We start from the raw sequence: 25,305 nt of genomic DNA, 5'->3' as shown, positions 1-25,305 counted from the left end.
ATGATCTGACAACTCACTCAACTAATGACTATCTGGTCTGCAAAACATGTTTTGTGAAGAAAACATAAAAGAACTGACATGACAAATGATGCAAAACCATAAAACCAAAATTGTTTATTTAAAAGTGGATTGAGGGGAGAAATTAGTGGTGTATGTTGTTTGCTTTCTGTATTTAAACTTTTCTTGTTGTCATTACGTCTTCGTTATATATACAGCATCAGTTTCCAGTCCTCATACACCCATGCCTCCAGAGCGCTCCAGATGTTCAGCATGATAGATATCTGTCTTGCATTGGAGGTGACACTGTGGCACGCATATTTTTCATACCTAACAGCTTAAAGCCACTTAATGTAGCAATACCTCTTCCGAGGACATAGCCATCTGCGGTTTGGACAAAAGAGCACTGACAATATTGTAATAATATCACTTTGTCCCACCAGAGGTGCACTTCTTTACGTATTATGCTAGGGGCTGACACAGGAACTTTCTTGTGGTATACTGCCTGTTTGTGTTCAGAGATAAGATAAGATAAGATTATCCTTTATTTCCCCCTCAATGGGGAAATTCACTTTGTGCAGCAGCAGTACACTTAACACACACATGCAGGGAAGGGGTAAAAAAGTAAAAAATATATAATTACGAAATATAAACAGTAAATACATTGGATTGAAAAATAAAAGTAGTGCAGTACGGGAAAGAAAGAAAAACAGTGCAAAAAAAGCAGGTAGGATGGTGTTGCTTCATAGAGTGGCGTAAAATATTATACAATGAACAAGATAAGGACTCAAACGTAGAACACAGAAGACTAAAAAGTCTTTAATCCAAAAATGTAACTATACGTTCGGTTGGCACATACCACAATAAATGTGATTGGTCTGCTTGGTAGCATGCTACTTTCGACGATGTATTTCTTGCTGCTACTTCTTTTTTTTATTTGCCGCTGGATAGAAATATAGATTGCTGCTGTAAAAATTTAACTAACATCTATCAGCTCCAACTCAAGATAAACTCAATTTGCTCAGTTACTGTGCCTGAGCTTCATAAAAGGTGACGGCTATAGTGCTACAGAAAGTACATGCACCGCCCCCTAGTGTGTGGTGGTGTAATTACAGCGCAGCGCAAACATTAGGGTTGCGTACTTGCATAGGGTAGTTGCTAGGAAGCTTTAATTGTGCTTCATAACAGTGGGCAAGAATCAGAAACGCAACAGATCGGGTGCGCAGACAGACTAACAAAGAGGGAGAGACCAGACTATACACACTGAAATAATTAGATAACAAGGCACAGGTGCAAACACTGAAGCAGGAATACAGAGGAGGCAGAACTATGAGTGACACACAGGGATACAAGGCAGGAACTGTTTAAACACAAAACAAAAGCAACGAGCACAAAAAAAGCAAGATGGAAACTCAAACTTCACAAAAAACAAAAACTTCACTGGAGAACTAACACCGAGACAAAAACTCAAGATAAGAATACAAACACGCATAAAGAAGAAAACAAATGGCACAAATCCTGACAACAAAACCATAGTCCCTTTAAGTGTGTGTTTATAAAAATAGACTGCAAATATCTACTCCCAAAACATTATCTAAAGATGATCCACTTGATAGTTTTTAAGCCAGTTAGACTGAGCTGAAGGAGTGTGTGAGAGACTGCTTAGAGGACCAGACTGGACCTCCTTCTTCTACAGTCCCCTCCTTCCTCTCCACTTATAGGCAGCGCTTTGACTTGGAGTCAATCAGAGTGGGATCTTTAACTGTGCCTGCCACTGTGCCTCATTCACCCTGTAGAACCTCACAGCATTCATCCCGTACACCCACCATCACGTGCACGCTTGCAGTAACAAACATATGGAGTACTACTGCTTCTTCCTCCTCTGGATCTGTAGCCAGCGGTTAGGTGAGTTTAACGTCTTTACATTTCTGCTTTAGTGTTTAAATTTGTCATTGTGTTTTATGCATCTTTGCATGCGTCATTAAGCAGGATTATTTTCCCCCCAATGTGACATTGTGGTGTCATGACAAACTAATTGTTTGTAGTATTTGGACTTCTATCAAAAGTGAAAGTAAACTTTTTAAGGCTTCTTTTGGTAACTATATATATATATATATATATATATATATATGTATATGTATGTTGTCTTATAGGACTGATTGACTCAGTGGTTGTTTATGTCCCTCATTCACGATCTTGACCCACTAACATGGAAAGCAGAACTTCAGGTCAGGTCTACAGAGGTTATTTATGTCTCAATGGAAGGAGGCATGTTCTGTCAAATGTAAATTGATGCTGTCTTTTTACAATCAAGCTTCCAGCGACCGGAGAGTAGTTGGCGCTCAGCCAGAATTGTGGTCAATTATGAGTGAAATCACTTTAACAGTAACAGTCGAGATGAAGAACTGACAGTCAATTAAAAGCGATAAAAAGACCTATGTTCAAATATAGCCAGATGAGTAAGTAAAGCTAACTGAACCGACTACATGCATACTATAAAGGTTCTTTATATTCTTATACAGTGGCGCAAACTAGATTTTGAGTTCAGTGGACTTTTAACCCGTTTTGAACACATTGGGTGTTGAGAAACATCTCTTCAACATTCTGTCGGTGCTGTCATCATGTCTGTACATTACGTTTTTTCCAGATGTTTTTCAACTGTCAAATCTTCAAATTCACTCCGTTTCTGTTACATTATTTACAAAAGAGATTTTTTTTTTAAACTTCTCTGGAGGTCTCTGGACCTTTTTTTTTTTTAATAAAAAAGTCCGTTTTTGATTCGGAGGCTGTAAATCATTCAGATTCTATTGAATGGAGAGGAGTAAATCTTTTGTAAATATTTGGTCCGATTTTGGAATTTGTCAGAAAAAATTGGTTTTGGACTGATTGCACGGTGGAGGAGACTCTGACCTTGTAGCTGAATATAATGATTTGAAGGTGGCTGCAGGGGAAGATGTTTTGGCAAGAGTATATGAAGCAGGGTTGATTTCAGTCTGGAGTTTTTGGACTTCTGGGACAAAGATCCCTTGTAGATAGCATTGAGTAAGGCTGTGTCCTAGATGTAAAGGACACATGCTGTATATGAGATGGAAACAGTGGGTGTCATTCGTCTCATAAGGCCAATGTCCTCATAAGCACTATCCCATCAGCATACTGTATGTCAACTCAATTTCCTTTCCCAAACTGGACTTCAAATTTCTTTCGTTTAATAGACATTCAATATGACCACGCCATGCAGGGAAGATCATGTCTGTCATGGAAAATTCTCCCTGTGAATACCATATATATGAACAAAGTGAAAAGTGCCCCGCAAATGACAAAAATAATCAAGTACTGACATATGGCATTATGTCTCTTGCTGGAGGCCCTCCAAAATTTAAAATACGTGCTCAAACTAGGGCACATTTTGACTAGATTAAATAAACAATAATGTCCTAATAATAATAGGTTAAGAAAATGACTGTTAATTTCAAAGAAAATGTATGGATGTGTTTTATAATCATCGATATATATATATATATATATATATATATATATATATATTTTTTCACCCTTAAATACATTGCAAAGGTGCATCACCCTGTATGGGATGTTTGCGTGAGAGCCCCAGTCAGTTCAAAGGACTCTCATCCATTATCTGAATTTATCTTTATCTGCCAACTAGAAGGTTGGTTAGACCTGGAGAAAATATGTAGAAAACAAACAATGCAGAGGGAGAAAATATATGGGTACAATACCAGGCAAAGGCCCCGATACCTTTGCAGCAAAGGTCCTGCTGGTGTCTCCTCAGCAAAGGTCCTGATGTCTCTGCAGCAAAGATCCTGATATCTCTGCAGCAAAGATCCTGGTGTCTCTGCAGCAAAGATCCTGATATCTCTGCAGCAAAGGTCCTGGTGTCTCTGCAGCAAAGGTCCTGCTGATGTCTCTGCAGCAAATATCCTGATGTCTCTGCAGCAAAGATCCTGGTGTCTCTGCAGCAAAGATCCTGATATCTCTGCAGCAAAGGTCCTGGTGTCTCTGCAGCAAAGGTCCTGCTGATGTCTCTGCAGCAAATATCCTGATGTCTCTGCAGCAAAGATCTTGGTGTCTCTGCAGCAAAGGTCCTGCTGGTGTCTCTGCAGCAAAGATCCTGATATATCTCTCCAGCAAGGGACTGGATTGTAGACTAGAATCCACTATCCTTTGCAAGTTTTCAACACAACACACAAGAACACAAAACAGGGAAAACAAAACGTGAAAAAAAACTGGGAAAATTAGATTTTAGTCCCCTCTCGACCGCGAATTTTGTCCAAATTATTTAATCAAATAAAATGGTTTAAAGTTGCTCAAATCCCCTTTCATAATGGAAATATCTTTAGATACTTTTGTGGCCATGGAGTTACGTAAATAGTCAATTTGAAGTAATTATTTTACCCATGATTCATTTCATCCCATTATTAATTCTGTGTTTTGGTTTCCACCAAGTCATTAAAATAATATTTCATCTTGTTTCTTGTGTTCCTTAATATGCACTTTAGAATCAGGGAAAGATTGTGTTTAGGGTTAGAATATAAATCAGATTTTAGTTTACTTTACTTTCTCCACCCACTAGATGGCTTTCTCACTCATTCTTTTTTTTAGTACATTTGCTGCAAGACCTTATTTATTTGTGCTTTTGTTCAGTCAAAAGATTTACAATATTAATCCCTTAATTCATATTATTGAATATTATTTTCTTTTTTGTGTGTACATGGATGTGATAAAACAAAGACACATAAAGTAAAGCATCATACTACCCACAAAATTTTCATGAAAAAAGTGTTTGGCAGTTTGACAGGCGAAAGCGTATACCGGTAGTTGTCATCCAGGAAACCCAAATGTATCCCTTGTTCAGTCCATTATATTTTTTACTTTATTTGATTTAAAAAAAAATATTTTCACTCACTGCTCTGGTTGGGTTTAGGCAACACAATAAAATGTTTAGGTTTAGACATTACAAACTGCTTGATTACATTTTAAAACACAATTAATCCCAGCATCCATCTAGCCATTATCTATACATGTACCGTATGCACTTTTCCCGTTCAGGATCAAGGAGGTCTGCTGGGGGTTATCCCATGTGGAGTTGCACCCTGGACAGTTCGCCAGTCCATTATGGCATATCTTACAAGTGAAATATGAGAACATCTGGTGGCCCTAATATTTTCTAGGTTTCTCTGACCATTGTGTGAAATCTATACACTTAACGCACACATGCAGTTTGAACTTATGTGTGTCGTCTTTTGCTCTTGTGAGGTTTTGATGAAGTTTTTATATGAAGCACTACTTCATTTACTTAGCTGGGAGAGCCACCGCCGGCTCAAGCTCAGTTTTCACACCATGTTTTTCTGGCTCTCCAAATGATTCAAGTTCAAACACATCTGTGATACAAACATTGTGTAAGAATAAAGATAAGTCCCTTCATTTTTGTTCTTGTTTCATTATCAAGTGACTGGGCTGCACTCTGTTGTCAGCAGGAATTGTTGTTTTTTTTAACCTTAAAGGTAACATATCATTAAAAAAAAACACCATTTGAATTAAAGTCCAACACAGAAATTTCAAGATAAGACAACCTTTGCTTTGGAAAAGCCCCATTCTGAAAATGTCTCATTCAGCGAGCCGTTCTGATCTGCAGGAAACGGTGACCTCATAAATAGGGGTGGGTTAAAAATATCGATATATCGATATTTTATCGATATGCATGTGTAGGAACGATTATGATACATAAATCCAAGTATCGATTTAAATTTTTTATTTTTTTTTTTAAACCCCCGATTTTTTCCCCCATTATATCACCCAGTGCTCCTACCTAAGTCAGTCCTGTGCATTGCTCCGTCTACCAACCCCGGGAGGCCCTGCACTGAGCTCAAGTCTCCTCCTTACTTGAGGAGTGAGCAGGCTGCTTCTTTTCACCAGGCAGGGTGGGGTTTCTCTGGCCGGACGTGGCGCGTGGAAGGATCATGTTATTCCCTTATTGTAACCAGAATATCGATATCGTATCGTATCGGAAATCGTATCGTCTTGGGACCTAGTGTATCGGAATCGTATTGTATCGGGAGGTCAGTGATGATGCCGAGCTCTACTCATAAACCCAGAGGAATTTAAATTCATGCAGCCTCCCCATCTCTATCTCCATCCAACTTCACATTACGCTGCTTTCGCTTCACCTTAGAAACGGCTTGCGCATATCTTTTAAACCAGTTTCAAAGGAGATATTCCTGAAGGAATAATGTGTTGAGTGTCTGACTCCACCCCCTTAAACCAGCAGCTAAAGTAAAGACATTGTTTAAAAGAGTGTTTGTGTACTGCATCGTCACAGATGTTTCATTAAGAACTCGGGACAGTGTGTCATAATATGTCTCTTTTAGGGTTAATTTCTAAAACAATTGATCATTTTATTTCATGTCAGTTTGTTTATATATACAGTACAGACCAAATGTTTGGACGCACTTCCCCATTTGTTTGAATGAGAAGGTGTGTCCAAACTTTTGGTCTGTACTGTAGCTATTTATTATCGCAGAAAGTGTTGAATCTGCCTCTGAACATGTCACAGCAGTTGTAATATATCCTGTGTTGTACTACCTCAGAGACTTGAATCCCCACAAGGCTTTTTGTTGGTTCAGAGGGTTAACATCTTGTTAAGCAGTGCCCAGTTGGCTGTTGAATAGTGAGAACATCTGGTTTTAGATAGCCCTTGCCTCTTGGAGTATTTACTTTGGCATAAGGAAGAGTGCCAAAACATATTGTCCACTGTCAAAAATGTATCTTTCCAAAGAAAATCTTTGCCCGTGAAATTAAAGCGTAGACAGTTTCACTGGAAAGTACGGTCTGAATATTGTTTTCATGCTTAAACCCATACATCTATTGTTAAAGCCTATGCTACTGTTCACATCGGTTCATTCATGGACTGTCTATATGCTCACATAACAGAAATGACACTAAACATAGACAGCAAAGTAGAGGAAACAATATGGTACCCTACATTTCCATAAACCGTGAACGTCATTACGCAGTACCAGCTGCACCAAGTATGTCTGATACGGGGATGTTTCCAAAATTGCTGTTTAGATCATGCGTCTGCACGGCTGCTTTGTGTCAGTGGGTTTGTGGTGCGGCTCCAGCAGCTTGGTGTTGGGCCAAAGGCAGCAGCGGAGTATATGGGTCGCACCGGCAGCCCCCGGCCTGAGGTTTATCTAGGCATGGAAACCAGTACACAGGAAACCCAGCAAGACTCCAGCCTTGCTTTAGAAGCTGCTGACATTACTGTGAATATTAGATTTCTTTGGCACATTAGTAGCTTTAAATGGAAACTGGATAACCTCCTTTCTCACGCTTTCACCCTCACACTTCTGTCTCTGTCCCAGTCTTTTCAGATTTTGCCTAGGGAATTGACATTTACTTACTTTTGCGTGAAAGCTAGTTTTGAAGCTTGCACTAGTTTGCTGAATTAACAAAATTGCTTAAAAGTGATGCGGCACACCGCCCTCCGTCTATAAAGAACTTTATTCTGCAAAAGAGTGAATGTTTCATTTATTTATAGTACCCATATTTGTTCCCAGCAATTAACTTTCAGTCACTATTTTGATGTTTCTAGATAAACAGAGTCTTTAGGAGGAGTTTTGTTGAAAGACCAGCTCAACACGTGAACCATTCATACAAGCAGGAAATGAGCAATGAGGCGTATGTGTCAATATTTATATGAAGAATCTGCATGGCAGTGATGGCAGTTTGTTTTATTGAAGGTTTTCATGAAACAGGGCAAGGACAATCAAGGTGTGATATAGCCATGTACATGTGATGGAATAAAAAAGAAAAAGTGATTCATTTTGCAGCTCTCAGTCCAGTGATGTAATAGCTGTGGGAAAAATGTGGATGTGATGGTTTTGACACTCCTTGCAATCACAAAACTCATAGGTTTTCCCCTCAGATTTACAAATGCATGCAAAAGAACCGAAAGAGGGGATATTTGGCTTGCAGTGTGTTTAGACAGTCTATTTACCCTCCTAAATATTCATTATCTATGGAATGCCGGCGATTTCCCGTTGCTGTAAATGAGCTACGTTCCTTCAAGGAATACAGCTGCTCAATGTAACGTTTCATCATCTCAAAGTGCAAAACAGCTGCACACCCAAACAAATAAATCTCCTCTGCAGTGCTGCAAAATCCAGATTCTTTTTAGGCACACGTTTTACTTAACAACTTAACAGTGTTTATGACATCTCTTCATACGATGGAAGTGCTGTTTCAAATTTGAGTTTTATTTGACAAGTCAGTGCCATAAAAAGCAATGTACGCTTAAAAATACACAGTTCTGACTGAATAATATTATCAATTGTCAGTAATGTATCATGAGTTCTGTGGTCTGTTTGTAAATGCAGTTTACTCATAATGCAATCATTGAAATTATTAAAAACCAAACAGCTGTGGCCAAAACTGGGTTAGTTAGGTACAGAGTGGGCTTGGATTTAAGTCCCATATGGTATCAGCATTATGAGCCCCAAATGGGAAGCCTTTATGGGCAAACGCATGGACCTGTAAGGGATACAAGTCACTTAAAGGAGCATTGCCAATAACAGAGACACTTATGTGGGTCACCTATAATTAGTTGCCCTCATTAAAAACAGGTAGATCTCATTCAGAGTCCATATGGGCAAACACAGCCAAGGCAACCATGGGACCAGTGGACGAACCCACATGGGGCCATATTTGCAGACCACTTTTTAACCCGTGTGGGGCCCGTGTAAAAAGCTGGCTGGGATGCTCAATTTGAACTTGCAGTAGGAATACTTAAGCTCTGTGAAGTAATTAAAGACATCAGGACGGGGACATCTGGGCAGAATTTTCCAGTGTAATAAAATAATTGATATAATAAAATTAGGAACATGATGTCAACAGAAGTCAAAAGCAGTTTATGTGCTTTCGGAACAAAGTTAAGTAAAATAATTTAAAGAAGTTAATCAATGGATAGATTTGACTCAAGTCTTAACGATCACCTCGATCGTGATCTAAAAGGTTTGTACCTTCTTAACATCAGCTAAACGGTTATTGTTTCTTCAGCCGGTGGAAATAATAACGTCATAATAATAATAAGTCACTAACTAAATTTGATCATTGGAGCAATGATGCATACTCGGATCTCACGCATCACAAGAACCATGCTTAAAATACCATGCTTATACAACAAACACAGATGCCGTCAGTGGAGAAAATTCTTTACGAAGACTGTGGGACATGGACCTAAAGTAGAGTGGGCCTCCATAAATCAATAACCGTCGATTTTACCACATCCCAAATTCAGACTTGCATGATTATGACACAGTTCTGGTGATAACATCTCCCACTTATAACCGCTTCTGTAGCAGTTCATGCTTAATTTGGTATCACCACGTGCAAATTGAGACTCCGACAGACTCAGACTCTAAAGATAAAAACAATCGCAGCTATGCCAGTGTGGTTGGCACTGTAACAGGACAACGCAGGGCACTAGAGCCTCAAATTTGAGCTCAGATGTTGTTTTTCGATGAATAATTTGTTGCATGCACCCAACTTAGAGCATTCCTCTTGTCTATTTCTTGCATTTAAATAATTTTTCCTTTCAGGAAAAGAACATTCAGTTGACTTAATATTACCCAAGTCTCGCAGATGGCAAATGGCCTGCGAGTGGGATGTTTAGCGTGACGGCAAGAGATTGAATAAACTAAAAAGTGTGTGGAAAAGAGCCTCCGAGATAGAAGCGTTGGGGAAGTTTTTGGTGGTTGAAAACAGAGGCTTTTGTGCTTTTGGCAACTCTGAGGAGTTCAAACTGTGAGAAAGCTCAGTCATTTTAGACTTTATCTCCTTCAGAAAAGACTTCTGTGCCTCATTAAGCAACAAGTGTTTTTCAATTGTCCTCCTACTTTCCTCTCTTCTTGCATTTTTTTTTTTTTTTTTTTTTTGTCTCTGAAGTACGAGTTGGTTCAGCTTGGTATTCTGTGGTGTAAACATTTAACTAACAAAAAACTGAAACATCAATGGAGCCACACAAATAAACACCCATGCCTACTCTGGCACTTGCTAAAAGAGATTTAGTACATGACAAATGAACAGTAAGAAATCAATACGCCACTTTCTTAGTAAAATTTCAACACCTCTCACACACAAAGATGCTCTTTCTTTGGTGGCGAGGGGGGAGAAAAACATTAAACAGCAAAGGATGCTGTTGTGACAAAAAGTTATACTTAATTTGGTGACATGCAAAGTCTAAAGACTACCTTCTCTGATTGGTATTTTAATTAAAAACAGATGTCTGCTGCTGTCTTTTGCCACATCTGTAAGATATCTACAATTGTGAGAAAAATGTAAGAATGCAGTGGGAAAAACAGATTTGTTTTGATCATGTCCCATGGCAGATTTACTTCTTACCCTCTTCTGACATCAGGTCACCCTTCATCATGTATTAACTGCCATATAAAAACAGACTCACTGCTGAGTCTCTTTAATTTAAGGACTTTCTGAACCAATATGCTTCCATTTTACTTTAATGATTTTTTTTTTCTTTTCTACTCCCTCAGCCCTGATTCTTTATTAGATTTCACATGTTATCACATGTGATTCATATTTAGCCTTACACATACTGTGTGTTGAAATGATGGAAGCCACTCAGGAGTTTGACAGACATATTTTGGTAGTAAAAACAATGGCACGCATGTAGTCATGTTGATACTTAGCTGTTGGACAAAAACTCTTCTGGGTCTGCTTTTTTTTTGCATTGAAAAAAAAAACAGTTAGTCAGATGAGACAGGTAGCTCAGTTTATTATAGTAATATGTGTGTCCTTCTGAAGAAAGTCTGTGTTTATACTCGGCCAGGGGAACAAAGAAGACATGAGACGGGTCAGGGATTATTTTAAGACCCAAGTTTGTTGCTCTACAGCCAGATGCTGAGGGCCACACTGATGTAACAGGCGGAGTTGAAAGAAGTTAAAATATTGCAGTTTCACACTGGAACAAACGTATGTGGGTCATTTTAATGCTACTGAAACCCTTTTTTCATGGCAGGAATTTGAAGTCCTTCTTACATCAAATAACTTGCACACAATAATATTTTGTCTTCATTTTTTTTTAAAGGATTCCATGACTGCTTTAATATCGACACAAAGAAACCCAGGATCATCAAAGGGCCTAAACAAGCACAGTTTGGATACACTGTTCAGCAACACATAGGTGCTGGGGGAGAAAAATGGTAAGAGATGATATACACAAGTTCTGCAACATTCGGATGTTCTGAACTCTTCTTTTCAGGAATGTCATGTTAACAACTGTGTATCAGTGTCATATAGCTTGTTATCTTTACAGTGTTTAAAATCAAGCCATGTTAAAGGTAGGAGTAAGTGATTCTGTCATTTCTAACGCAGAACACTTTCTGTTATTTTCAGTGAATATTTTGTGAATAAACAAAACATAAACAGGAAACAAACTTAAACTTAAAACCCTAACCTTAACAAACATGATTCCAGCTAATCACCGACAGAGGGAGGGTTATGCACGTGCAATTGAACTGGCAAATGCACGTTTGTGATGTGCTGATTTCTCTCAGTGCTGAATAGAGGCAGAGGGAGGGATGAGCCAGCTCTCTGTATTATTGATAATAGACGTCATCCAGAAATTGCTTACCCTCAATATAAATCAATCATGAGCAGTCCTACAAATAATTAAAGATATTTATGTCTGCCACCTTAAGGGTAAACTATAGCTTAATTGGCAAATTAATGCAATAGTGGGTATTCTAAATGAGTGACATGTATTGTATTGGTACTGATTGCAGCATTTTGTGTTGGTCTGTACATTCAACAACCGAGCATCAACGTCTTGGAGTTTTGGGCGTGATAGTGTTTTAACTGCAGATCGCAAAGACAGCAATATAATGGATTTTCGGTATTGTTGGGCTCTCTGCAGCTTGCCACAATAAGGACACAGAATAAGGAAGCACAAGTCCAAAGGGGAGGAAGAAACTGCTCCGTTTCTCCCGTTCGGCAACCTACTCAATACAGATGTTTTTATGACCTGGCAGGTGCCCCAAATACCAAACTTTCATGCTCAAGCATTAAAAAAGTGAATTTTCCATAGAATGTCCCGTTCAAGTTATGTTCAGCATTTAGGAGCTCTGCAGTCATGAGTTTACATCAAAGATTTTTTTGTATGTGATAGGATTTCTCAGGCTTGGAAAGAAAAATAATGCCGCACTGAGATTCTTTTCCATTACTTTCCTTTCCATTACTGCAGTAGCTGGTCATCGTTGTCATCTATGAAGCTGAATTATTGATATATAAAACTGTTCAAATGTACCTCAGTAAATGATGGCTAAGATTAAGAGATCGTGTACTTTATAGCTGTAGAACACATGCAGAGAAGCTGTAGTACCGCTATGCTGTCTGTATCGGTACAGAGACAGTGGGAAGTCAGGTTTCCCCCCCCCCCACAGTCCGATTGTGATCTACTGAATAATCACACCCATCATATTACCTCATAACAGCAGTTATGCAGGAGAAGATTATTCCTGATGCAATACTAGGTCAGCTGGCTCCATGTGGTTGCCAAAAATAACCCCAAATGTCTGCTAGCAAGCATCGTGCTGGCACATTACCAAGTTTCATGTTTCAATTCTGTGTCAGTTTTCTTCCATGTAGTGGATTGTTTTAAATGCTGAAAACAGTCTTTTAATCAGTTTTCTCAAAGATAACCTTCATAAAGGTGTAGAAATTGTGCAACATGTTAACAAAGCAGTAAAAGGTTTGGATGTGGTGCTAGTATGTGATTTATTTTACACTGCAAATTAAACATTGTCTCCTTACTATAGATAACTACAGTACGTTGTATTTAAACCAATTACTTTCATTATCTGATTTTTTTTTTCCTTACCAAGATACTTCACATACCTGATAACGTGCACAAGTTTGTTGAATTGGTTTTGCTGCTTCAATTTTAATATGTTAACATTAGATATTGGAACCTAACAAAGAATTCATAAATTTTGAAGGAAAATGACTCAACTAGTGGCAAAGGTAAAACATTTTCTTATTGCTTTGCGCAAGTGATCCCCGCTGTTTTACAACATCCATGGCAAAGTGCGACTGTACATAAATACTTTTATAACAAGTCAGATTCCATAGTCCAAGCCAAACACAGACTTCGATATACAGTATGCACCTATTTTCATTGCTGTTGCAACAATAGCGTGGAACAACTGATTAGAAAATGACTCTTACTACCACTCTTACTAGCTTCTACTCTTACTGGTGCATTGCATTATGGGATATGATGCAAGGTAGACTGGTCAGTTGAAAACTGGAAATGTTCCCAGAATTGGCAAACCATCTGGGTACCTCTCACTTACTAAAGATTGTGCATGTGTTTGCATGCAGCATACTCTGTAGTTCACTGACAAAATCTGTACACACCACCAGTTCAATATACGTTTTTTACAACGGTCGAAGAAAAGGAGTATGAAGCGTGTCGTCCACATGTTTCACCTTAAAGGATTTATGACTCTTCCTGCTGTGTCCTTATGCCTGTAAACACGGTAAAATAAAACAGAGAATAATAAGAACATAGTAAGTCCCACACTGTGTGTCTAATTCTAGCTAGGAACCTACACACCTGCATGTGTCTGAGAAATGTTTAGGGTGAAGGAGTAAATAAAGGAGGATGATTAGTTGGCATGCAAGACCCTGTGGCATGAGCGCAACTAACATCATCACTACAAAGCACGGTCACAACGTGACATTAAAGAACAAACATTTATTTAAGTATAATGTAACGTAACAGTTTAACTATTGATGCTGACGCTCTGTCTGTGTGTTGCTACAGATTATAAGATGTGTTCCTCCCCCTGTTCAAGATAGTGACTCACGTTGATGAGCTGTAAACACTCCATTGTATATCCAGCACTGACCCTTTAAATACTTTCTTTTCTTGAAGGATAGTGGTCCCTTCTTCTTTTCAAATTAGCCTCCATGCTACCAATGTGCTGATCCTTGAGGAATCATCAGTGATGATGATGATGATGATGATGATGATTTTTTTTTTATTATTGTTCTGACGAAAGGAGGGCCTTTTTGCCCCCCTAAACGTGCCCCAAAAGTCACCAAATTTTGCACGCAAGCCAGGACTGGCGATAAATTTGATATTTCATGGTTTGCATTAATGGGCGTGGCCTAACGGCTCAACAGCGCCCCCTAGAAAACTTCGTGCCTCAAGCCCCACAATATGGTTTGACGTACATGCACGAAAATCGGTACACACCTGTATCATGTCGCAACTTAAAGAAAAGTCTCTTGGCGTCATGTCCGAAACCGAACAGGAAGTCGGCCGTTTTGAATTAATCATGTCATTTTGGCGAAATTTATGCCATTTCTTCAGCCGCTTCAGAGCCCGAACCGTATCGTGAACCCAGGTGTGTTATACATCAAAATGTGCGTCTCCATCCTGCGACGACGCGCATTACTTTTCTCAGTCAAAAGCGTTACCGTGGCGACGCTACACGCCAAAAAGTGCGCCCCCCCTTCATCTGATTGGTCCATATTTGATAGTTCCCCAAATGTCACCAAATTTTGCATGCAAGCCAGGCCTGGTGATTAATTTGATACTTCATGGTTTGCATTAATGGCCGTGGCCTAACGGCTCAACAGCGCCCCCTAGAATACTTTTCTCTGCCATAACTTTTGAATGGTTTGACATAAAGACTCGTGGGTGGTGTCATTGGACTCGGTTTTGAGTCCTTAACCATAATTGGTGAACATTATCCCCGCCCCTTCTTCTGATTGGTTGTCCCTATTTTCTGCTATAACATTTGAATGATTTGACATAAAGGCTTGTGGGTGGTGTCATCGGACTCGGTTTTGAGTACTTGACCTTCATTGGTGCAAATTAGCCCCGCCCCTTCTTCTGATTGGTCGATATTTCATAGTTCCTATTTTCGGCCATAACTTTTTAATGGTTTGACATAAAGAGTCGTGGGTGGTGTCATCGGACTTAGTTTTGAGTCCTTGACCTTAATTGGTGCAAATTAGCCCCGCCCCTTCTTCTGATTGGTCGATATTTCATAGTTCCTATTTTCGGCTGTAACTTTTTAATGGTTTGACATAAAGAGTCGTGGGTGGTGTCATCGGACTTAGTTTTGAGTCCTTGACCTTAATTGGTGCAAATTGCACGCGCGAGGGCCCGTTCATCGCTGCTTGCAGCTTTAATTCTACTTGTTGCTGTGCATCTGACTTTTGAGGGATACTTACACGTAGTTTTTGTGTGTTGCAACATGAAAGAAAGTGGTGGCTACTTACAACACACAAACATGAGAACTTGAGAGCTGCATACTAGAATGATTATTATTGTAAGTACAAGCAAATCATCATCAAATCAACACTGTTACAGCATAACACGAAGTCAGCCATATGATCACCTAGACCAGCTTAGAGTAGTGGCACATATTGTATTGTGGTATCCAACACTTAAGCTAGACTGAACAGATGGATAGAAATGAACAAGCGTCAACATTCTCGCTTTCGGATTGAGGCCACCGCAGTAATAAGAAAAGTTGCAGTTCATCGACGGACCACTGGGGGGTGACTCCAAAAGCATGGCCAGTAATTACACAGCCCATGACAGTTGGTAGTCACATACCCTGGTATGCACTACCACTGTAGTAGAGAGTTTTGACAATGACTGGGTTTGCTGTGAATCTGGGGGTATAGCTACTTGAAAAGGGAAGAGCTGCAGGTAGACTGCAGAAGTAAATAGTGTAAGACAAAGTTTCAACTGAAGTAATTGTCTGAGAATTTGGTGGGAGTATTTATGAAGGACTAATAAAGCTGCAGAAGCTGTGCAATTAGTCATGTAACATTAGATGCACTGGAATCTTGGCATCTTAATGTGCTGTACATACTTGTAATAACATTCATAAACAATAAACTTTCATGGAAGAGCGCTTCTTTAAACAGCAATTACATGTTTGTGTATTTCACCAAAATTATTTTATTTTAATTTAAATGTTTTTCCACTGGTTCACTGAATCTTCTGTGGCCTACAGCAGCAAGTGTCACAATTCTTTTTACACCTCGTTTATGATTTCTGTCACTAAGGCTTTCAGCTTTATCGTCCCGTGGAGTTCGGTTTTAAAAACTCCATTTAGTCATTGCAGACACAGCTGCATGCTCACTCAAGCAAGACTCTCGCTCTGTTTGTATTTCATCTGTGGGAGTGTGTGACAGTTCTCAGCTGGAGTAAGTAAGGAATTTTTATGTTCTGAGGCAAAAGGAAAAGTACTCCCTCACTGACTGTGAAAGTATTATCAATACAACATTTCTCTGTTTTTTTTTTTTTTTTTTTTTTTTTACAGTCAGTGCAACAGGTTCAATATTACATACATTTGTGTTATCAACATGACAACAACAATTTATATGTGGAAGATCACTGATTTTTGAATAGCGATAGGGGTACCAGGCCCATTTCATGAGGGAGAATTTTTCCAACGTGAATGTGTATGGCTGATCAGACTAGTATTAATGTGGCTGCTTGGCTTAAATAGTGTGGTGAAGATTGTTTCAGGAAGCCGCTCTTTTAGCTGTTTAAAGAGACAGGGCTGTGTAAAACCACATTTTAGTTTGTTATAGGGGAACAGAATGGGCAGCTAGCCGATAGTGAGGAGATATTAGTTGAACTATAAAAAGAAATTATATTGGATTAATTGGCCATGGTCAAATCTAAAGTCTCAAAGTTGGACGCATTTTTAATTGTATCATGCACAAATCTGGTAGCTATTTGTCATTTTGCCTCGGGAGTTCCTTTTTTATGCTCATTAGGACAAATCATGTGTTGTTTTATGTGCTTATCAAGGAAATAATGCATACTTGAGGAGTGAGAGACCAACTCTGCAGCTAAGCTCTCCAAGTTCAGATTAGTTGTTTTAAAAAAAAAAAATCTCTTGTGTCCTTTCTTCTTATGTCATTTTACTTTCTAACCTCCTTTTCCCCTCAAATGGGTCCACCTAACCAAGCTTTGAAATAGCCATGATTACAAATACTGCCAAACTGTAGCAGTCAACTTTTCCAGAACCGTCTGATTTTGAAAAACACACTGTGTTTAAATAGAGGTAAGATCCAAGCTGGAAACAGACTTTTGGAGAGATGCAGACATCCTGCTACTCCTAAAAGAGTTTCTGAGGCCATGTTTAGAAAGTAGATGCAAATATCTGTTTGCTCTATGAGCACAGGTTTAAGATATCCCAGACTTTTCATCTATCAGGGATACACTTATTATCAGCAATACTTAAAAAGGGAGACATCTCAGACCTGTCGACAGTGTTTGTCCATGACTGCTGATGGATTTACCAAGTTGAAGAAGGGTCACTGTGTCAAGAAGGTGCCATTTCCCCACATGTCTGCTCAGTACTCTGGTGCTCTTAACAGTTCACCAGAGCAGACCGTCTTTAGGGATCTGAAAACCTCCAAACTGCAAAGAGCTTTGGTCTTTAAGTATGACGACGTGTGTGGACTTAAATACTTATATATATTGCACCACAGAAGCTTTGCACTCACCATTCCACTGTTTATTTTGTCTGCAGCTGTACCAGGTCTGCTCAGCTGAGACCTGACCTTTTGCTCAGTTACCAGCTGCACACGAAGAACTGCAGGGAGTCTATGAAGTCTCTCACTGGATTTGAATAGTTTCTACCTTTATTTGACTTGATCGCAGAGCCATGTGGCACTTTTTTTTTTAAACCCCTTCCTCAGCGAGGTACCAAAAGAGAATTCAGTTTCTTGACTTCTGGAGTCACAGAGGTGGGCTCAGTCCTGAAGGACCTGGGTTCAAGTCCCTGGTTTGGTGAAAGAAGAGAATCACCATGAACCCCCCCAAACCCCCCACTACTCCCTGTCCAGAAAAAATAGCAGCAGATGAACAAGTGACGGGATAAAAGCAGAGGGCTAGTTTCAGTGGGTTTTCAGAGATTTATTATCATTATGGCTTTTTCTTTTAAAAAACAAGTCTCATTATGACACAATTGTACTCGTGTAACTAAGGCAGTGTCATCCTGTTTGAAACCATGCAGTCTTTAATTCAGAGATAAAAAAAAACATTGTTTGTGAGAAGGAAATAAAGAAAAATCAAACCACTTGGCATTTTAAGGTACTGGCACTTAAAAGAAAAGTCTTTATTCCTATTTCAATGAAAAAAAAGGTATATATATGCTTTTTTGACTCAATTTTGCAAATGAGGTTCAAACATCTTAAAGGAGCTTGAGGCCGGATTGTGGCAGGATTTATGAAAAAAATCCGTATACATTTTAAGTTTTCTAGTAATAATGTCAGATGAAGCGTTCCAAACCCAAAAGAATGAGCCCTCTAGTGTATCTCTCCTTTGCCTTGAACAGGCTGTGTGCTGCAAAATGTGCTGCAATTCGGTCCCGAATTTCCCGCGCTGGGCTGCGGATGTGACGTCACATGACGCTGCATGCACGTTCTCCCCTTTCTCCCGTGCCGGCTTCACTGTTGGCTGCAGTACCCCCAACGACCGTCGTGGTGAAGGGTGGCGCTAGAGAGTCTAATTTCTTAAAAGGAGCCTCAAGCTCCTTTAAAACACAAGATGGGAAATACCCACAAAATAAAGATTTAAAAATATAGCACTCAAAGCAACTGCTATTCTCTTGGGTTTAGTTTTTTTAGATAAATGCTTCCTTTACTTGGATCTCATGGATATTTCATACTCATGAGGTCATAAATAATAGTCTGATTTCAGACACAACTGTCAACCCACAACTCTTTTTTCTCTTTTTCTAGCATCAGTTTTTTGGGACTGTGTCCACTCAAGTCAATTTCCAAGGAGGGCGTTCATTTTTCCCTAACAGATTACTTACTACAGAAAAAGAGTGACCTTTCAAGTTACCTTTTTGATTATAGATATATGTTTTCATTACAGTAACATTTTGAATAACACACGTCAGAACAGCAGCTCCACTGTGACATGTGTCCTCATGACAGTGATTGGATCATTTCAAGAACAATGGTATGCAGCACTTTTCCAGTCACACACCACTGAGCATATATAGAGGGCAACCTGGACTTCAGTGTCAGCTCTAACATAACAAGAATTGTTTATGTTGGAAGAAAAAAAAATCTCTGTTGAAACTAAAAACTTTTTGGGGGGCATTAGATTTCAGCAACTAGTATGTGCGCAGAGATGCGTCACTAGTTCAGTTGTTCCTGTCTGCTAAATGCTCCCAGCCAAGTTAGACACAAAATAAATGTCTCTGGAAAATGATTATGTGACCATTGCGATTCTCCAAATTTATGAGACAGCACACAAACCACCTTCTCCTGTTAACGTAGATAAATGGAATGCCATGAGCAATCTTGACATCGGAGTAGCACACTCATGTTTGGGACAGGGATGTGGTTTCACGGAGTATACATCCCCTCCTTCCAAATATGAAAAACATTACCACATTAATAACAGCCTGGGCTTGCGGATGGCGCTTCCTCAAACCCCAAAATCCTGTGTTGCTTAGTAACCAGGGTAGAAAATGTTCATGCATTCACCAAGGGCCAAGTTGCTTCTGTCAGTGTTAATGCCATTCCTTCAGTAGTGATGCACAGAGGCTTTACTGTGTGACCTCTATGATTTCCAGTACATGATTGTTTTAACAGCTTCTGCCAAAATTCAGGAGGTCAGGCAGCAGGTGTCCGAGTCAAAGGCAACAATAGTTCTTTTTCATCAAGGTAAATGTGTCCCGACCTGAACTCAAGCTACAGTTCCTCCTCTTGCCAAAGGATAGCAATAGCTGAAGTATCAATCATGATATTAATAGCAGTGAAAATATGACCGCTGCTGGAACCACTGCGGTGAAGTGATTTTCAAAGTCTGCGAGACTTTTATAAGTTGGCTTAAGGAGAAATAACACTGATACTTACTTCCATATGAGTCACTCTTTGATGTGCAGTGATGAACATTTCCTCTTGTCTTCAGTTGCAGTAATATGTCAATTCATGACTGGTATTAAACTTCTGTAAATGTGCACAGAGAAAAAGCACAGACCAGTATCAGATGTAGAGCTGCTGCAGAAGAAACTCCCAAATAAAGATCAAAATTCTCCATGACGTCTGCGTCTAGGGAAAATCTCTGCCAACTAGACCTGAGACTGTCAGGTGGAGAGATGGATACAGTCATATTACTTCAAATCTACAACATACACTCTTGGGCTTTTCCGTAGTGGCATTTGCACCACAGAAAGAAATGTTGAAGGGATTTAACAACCAACCCATGGGAGGTAGACCAGTAAAAAATGTTATGCATTTATCCACAATAAATTTTTGTACTTTTTGTGTCTTTACGTTTTTTTTAAAGAATACATTTTTTTTTTCTTTACGATCATGTCAAGCGCTGTCATTCATATTTTAATTGTTGCAGTTGTAAGTTCACGTACATAAGTTGCAGCTCCATGAAAAGTTCCTGCAGTCCAAAAGCATATACCTTCACCTTTCTGATTCATAATATGATCCGTTTTGAAATTCTGCGGTTCAGCAATGTGGCTTGGGGATTTTTTTTTTTTTTTTTTAACAGAAAATCTGTCTTTCTCCAATTAATAAACTTTGATCTGGCAGAAGCTTGGCCATGGTCTGCTTTTGCAATAAAGTGGTGTCAAGTATCTTTCCTTTGGGGCAACGTTGAACTGGGAATTGGTCCTTCGCCTGCTACTTTCCCTTTGCTTTTCACTTGGACCGTACCGTGGTTTAACTCCAAGCTGACCTACTGCATTTACTTAAGCTTTTTCAGAAATGTGAGTCTTTTATGGCACAACACGTTATTTAATGAGTGGATAAGTTAAGCGAATGTGAAATCTAAAACAAAAGTAAAGGTTTAAAGGAAAAAATAAATCAGATCTGGGATGCCATAGTTTACCTAAAGTATATTGTGTTTTTTGCATTAGTTGGTTGGCGAGAAGATACATTTTATCCACATGTAATACTGCAATTCCTTGTAATATGACCAGTCATCACATTAGTGTTTTTTAATGCTGTGAACAGTTTCTTTTTCTGTATTTGTTTTTTATGACTCTGTTTAAATGTAACATAAATAAATTACAGAAGTGTAGATTACAGTAGATCAGTGTGACTTTACAAAGTGTTGTCAGCAAAGCAACTTCTTTTGGTTTTGCATCTTCCAGAGGTGGTGACAGCAGATCATCACGTTCTACATATTGAGTTTCCACAGGTTTTAATGTTGGATGCTCTTCCTGACATAGTCCTTAGGGAACAGTACCACGAGAGCTCTGGTTTGTGGACTTTGGTTTGAAATTAGGGCAATGAGGACTTCAGTTCCAGCCCAGGGACACTCCGGTACATGACGGGCCTGGAGATTGATTCTTGCTATGTCTGTATTTTTTAAGGCTTTTATTGTATTTTTTGGAGGTTTCAGGCAGTACAGGTTTAATGCTGTATGTGTTGGTGTGATGTACGGACTGCAGCCAAGCCATGTCAAACAAAGACAGCTTTGGTGTATCTGGATTATGAAGTACAGTGTTTGACAGCAATACGATGTTGTAATGTACTGGTGAACTGTTTAATCTTGAGACACCCAGTGCTTAAACAACAGCCATCACAGAATAAGACAAGAAATCCTCAAGATTTTATGAACCTTTAGGGATTGTCACCAGTAAATACAAACAAACCACAACGTTGTTTAGTCTGGAATACATTTTTAAATCCCCCTCATCGTAATACCCTCCTTACGCTCTGATATTAACACATCTCCATCACATTTGTTTGAAGATCTTCCAAAAATCTTGACATTTATGAGACCACTCTGACCCTGCACAGGAAGTTTGCTGTTAAGTCAAGTGCCTCTTTACAAACACTGTCTCATGCACAAGGAATGTCCAGCTCTCAGCTCTTTTCTTTGTGGACATCTAACTTCTCTGGTGGTCCGTGATGGCAAATATCATCTGATTTTTTTTTTTTATTAATCTGATAGCTCACTTGAAGTTAAATATTATTTCCTCAGGCATTCCAGTTGTGGCCAACAGTGGCCAGTGGTTAAGCAAACATGGAAATTAAAGATTTGTGCAAGTCTCTAAATCTATGAATGGACAAATAAGAGCTACAATTAATGTTCACATAGATGCCACATATGTCATTGCGACTTAAATTCTGTGGCTGATTATAAACGGCTCTTCTTGTCCGAGATAATCTTTGCTGTTACTGGTGGATTGCTTTAGCCTGACCAGTCATCTTAATTCTTTTCCACTTACATACAAAGAATTAGTCTGGTTCATCTGGATTTTGATTTCCAGCTCCAAGAAGAAGAAAGTGCCTCTAGACGCCATGGGATGGACTTGCATCCAATCAGAGGAACCAACACATGTCATACAGGCAAAATGAGAGATTAGTATGAACAAAAAATATCTAAAGTGGCATGCAGTGGAGTAGGAACAACAGTAAATGACTTGGTTTTTCAGTTAACTCTTGTTTTGAAGAGTGGCTCTTAGACACTCTTATGAGTCATCACCTGCAACCCATCCCATTGTAATGGTTTGGTATATTCTGTAATGAGAGAGGTTTTTGCAGAGGAAATTGCATTGCTAAAATCAAATGGTTTTTTGCCTGTGTTTTTACAAATCAACACAGTTTTAGGATGTTTCCTGCTGAAAAGGACGACTCCGTCGCTACTACACAGTAATTTCCTGTAATACTTATGTTACTAAACATTTGGAACTGAAACTGGATCAATAGACATGACATTGGGCCTCCTCTAGTGTCCAGGTGATTGGTACCACCAATCACATGGGTCCTTTTGTAGTTCTCCACAAATATTGGATGAATTTGTCTGAGGATAAACGACCATAATTTACGACCTTCCTAAATTCCAGTTGTTTCAGATTTGGCAGTGAACTGTTGCTGCTGTTGTGGTTATTTAGCTGCTTTTCATATCAGTTATTTGAAACGGTGCCAATAGTTTGCAGCTAATGACTCTACAATCTGCACGCCTTCACCGCAAACTGCTGCTGCTCTCCAGGTAAAATCTCAATGTCTGGCTTTAACCACAGCGAGTGGTAGTTTAATGTTTCAGTTCAATAATAGACTGGAAGGCTGAACTCTGAGGCACAAAGAGACAGACAGCTGTAAATGAGCAAGCATTTATTTTGTTTTACTATTAAATATCAGATTTGTTTTCCTCTTGTAGGGGTCACCATTGCGATATTTGTGTTCTGCATATTAATTTAGCCTTGGTTTTTTTTTATGTCAGATGCCCTTCCTGATACAGCCCTTTTGGGACAAAGGGGGCAATGTGGGGTTCAGTGTCCTCTCCAGGGACACTTTAGCACAAGATGGATGTAAGGGTTGATCCACGACCCTCCGGTTGAAGGGAAATCAATTCAACTCGCTACACCACGTTCCCCCTGTTTATACTCATATATCTGAGTATATATGAGGAAAAACTCCCACAATCTTACCAACAGAAACACACATACAGTCCAACACAGCTGTCACCTATTTAAATGAGCAGATGCCATTTAAACGGTGATTCTTCCCATGTGTGCTTCATGAAACATTTAACAGGAGCTCACCTTGCGTGATGACAGAATGACTCAGAGTTGTCGGGTTACTCTTCTGGGTGTGACTGCGTTCAACTGTTTATGAACGCGAGGCTGCTGCTGCTGGATGTGATTAAACAAAGTTACTTCCTTGGAAAAAACCTCTTCAATGTCAGCCCACGCATTTAGTGGAGGTCACTGATGTTAAAAGTCCAAATTATATTTCCTGAAAGAGTTGGGACTCCGCAAAAATGCATGCTGGAAAAGAGAAGCTGGTCACAGTCAAACGGTTACAGAAAATGAACTAAAAACCCTGTGTGGAGCACCGGAGCACATATAAATACAAATTGATGCTTCTAACTTTTACTTTCTTTTTCATTTTCATTTTCACAGGTTATTAGTGGGTGCCCCATATGAAATGAATGGACCCTACCAGACGGGAGATGTTTATAAATGCTCAGTGACCAGAACCAACGGCAACACTTGTTCAAAGCTCAATTTAGGTATAGTATTGCAAAGCAACCCTATTTTCTAACACATCTTCACAAAATGCTTCATGTTCAGTAAAAAAGAGTGTACTTTCTTTTCCCCATAACTGAATAAGGCAGTAAGTGTCATAGTGACACATGTAAGACAGACGTATCTGTACCATACCAGTCATACCACATTTTGTTGCTTTTTTTCAATGGTTTATGTACATTTCCACATGTGTGTTTTACCCCACTTTTAACTACATGCCTCTTCATACGGTTTGCACGTGTTGTGTTGGTTAGGTCCTCATAAGAGGTTTAGTCAAGTAAACATTTACATGTGGGGATGTGGACGCTGCTTTGACTGGCCAGACAGCAATAACAAACCAAAGTCCCAGATGCTGGAGCCTCTGTTTGTTCTGTGAAGCATTGTGCATGCTCGGAGCTGTTCATGAGAAGTCTTCTTAGTTCACTTCATTTTCCCTCAAGGGAGGATATCTTTGACCAATGTGTCAGAGAGAAAGGACAAGATGAGGCTGGGAATGACACTCACATCTAACCCCAGAGACAACAGCTTTGTGGTGAGAATGACTTTGAGAGAAACCATGTACAGTTATAGTCTGTAAAGCTTTTTATTTATGAGGAACTTTCACAATAAGCTTAGATGTTTGTATAAATGCTTTCTTCTATGCTTCAGGCCTGTGGTCCACTATGGTCCTATGAGTGTGGTAGCTCATACTACAGCACTGGAATATGCTCCAGGGTTAATGCAAGCTTCAAATTCTCCAAAACCATCGCTCCTGCCTTTCAGAGTAAGCTTCAGAAACATCCTTTGTGTTTGGCAAACATTATTTATGATTGTAGTCCACAGTGGGGGATGTTTTCTTCATTTATTGACGTGTTTTTGTTTTCCTTTGTGTAAAAACCATTTAGGATGCGAGGTCTTTATGGACATTGTGATCGTTCTTGATGGCTCAAACTCCATCTACCCCTGGTCTGAGGTCCAGGCTTTTCTCATCAACATTCTCCAGAAGTTTCACGTAGGACCAGGTCAGATGCAGGTGTGTACAAAAAGTGTGCTACAGTCCACCCAAGCAGAAGGTGGGGTACAGGTCGCCAGTCCTTCGCAGCACTTGAATAAGTCATAGCAAAACCAAACTCTAGGAATGGGTGATATTTTACCGTTCACGATAAACCGTCAAAAATATTCCCCACGGTAAGAATTTGTCATCTCGCGGTAAAAATGATAAATTGAGGAAATGAGC

General features: G+C 39.4%; 1 protein-coding gene across 1 annotated transcript in view; it reads left to right on the top strand.

Moving 5' to 3' along the window:
* Nucleotides 1–1,755: 1,755 nt before the first annotated feature.
* Nucleotides 1,756–25,305, top strand: part of itga11a (integrin, alpha 11a) — a 73,172-nt gene continuing 49,622 nt past the window's right edge. The window contains 6 exon segments of the mRNA XM_061739732.1: nucleotides 1,756–1,902; nucleotides 11,120–11,234; nucleotides 23,964–24,073; nucleotides 24,530–24,621; nucleotides 24,738–24,852; nucleotides 24,974–25,101. Coding sequence (XP_061595716.1) covers nucleotides 1,854–1,902; nucleotides 11,120–11,234; nucleotides 23,964–24,073; nucleotides 24,530–24,621; nucleotides 24,738–24,852; nucleotides 24,974–25,101 — 609 coding nt within the window. The 5' untranslated portion in view covers nucleotides 1,756–1,853.

The sequence above is a fragment of the Cololabis saira genome, chromosome 2, assembly GCF_033807715.1.
Source record: "Cololabis saira isolate AMF1-May2022 chromosome 2, fColSai1.1, whole genome shotgun sequence".
Lineage (NCBI taxonomy): Eukaryota > Metazoa > Chordata > Actinopteri > Beloniformes > Belonidae > Cololabis > Cololabis saira.
The sequence above is the reverse complement of the archived record's forward strand: the minus strand, read 5'-3'. Positions and strand labels throughout refer to the sequence as shown.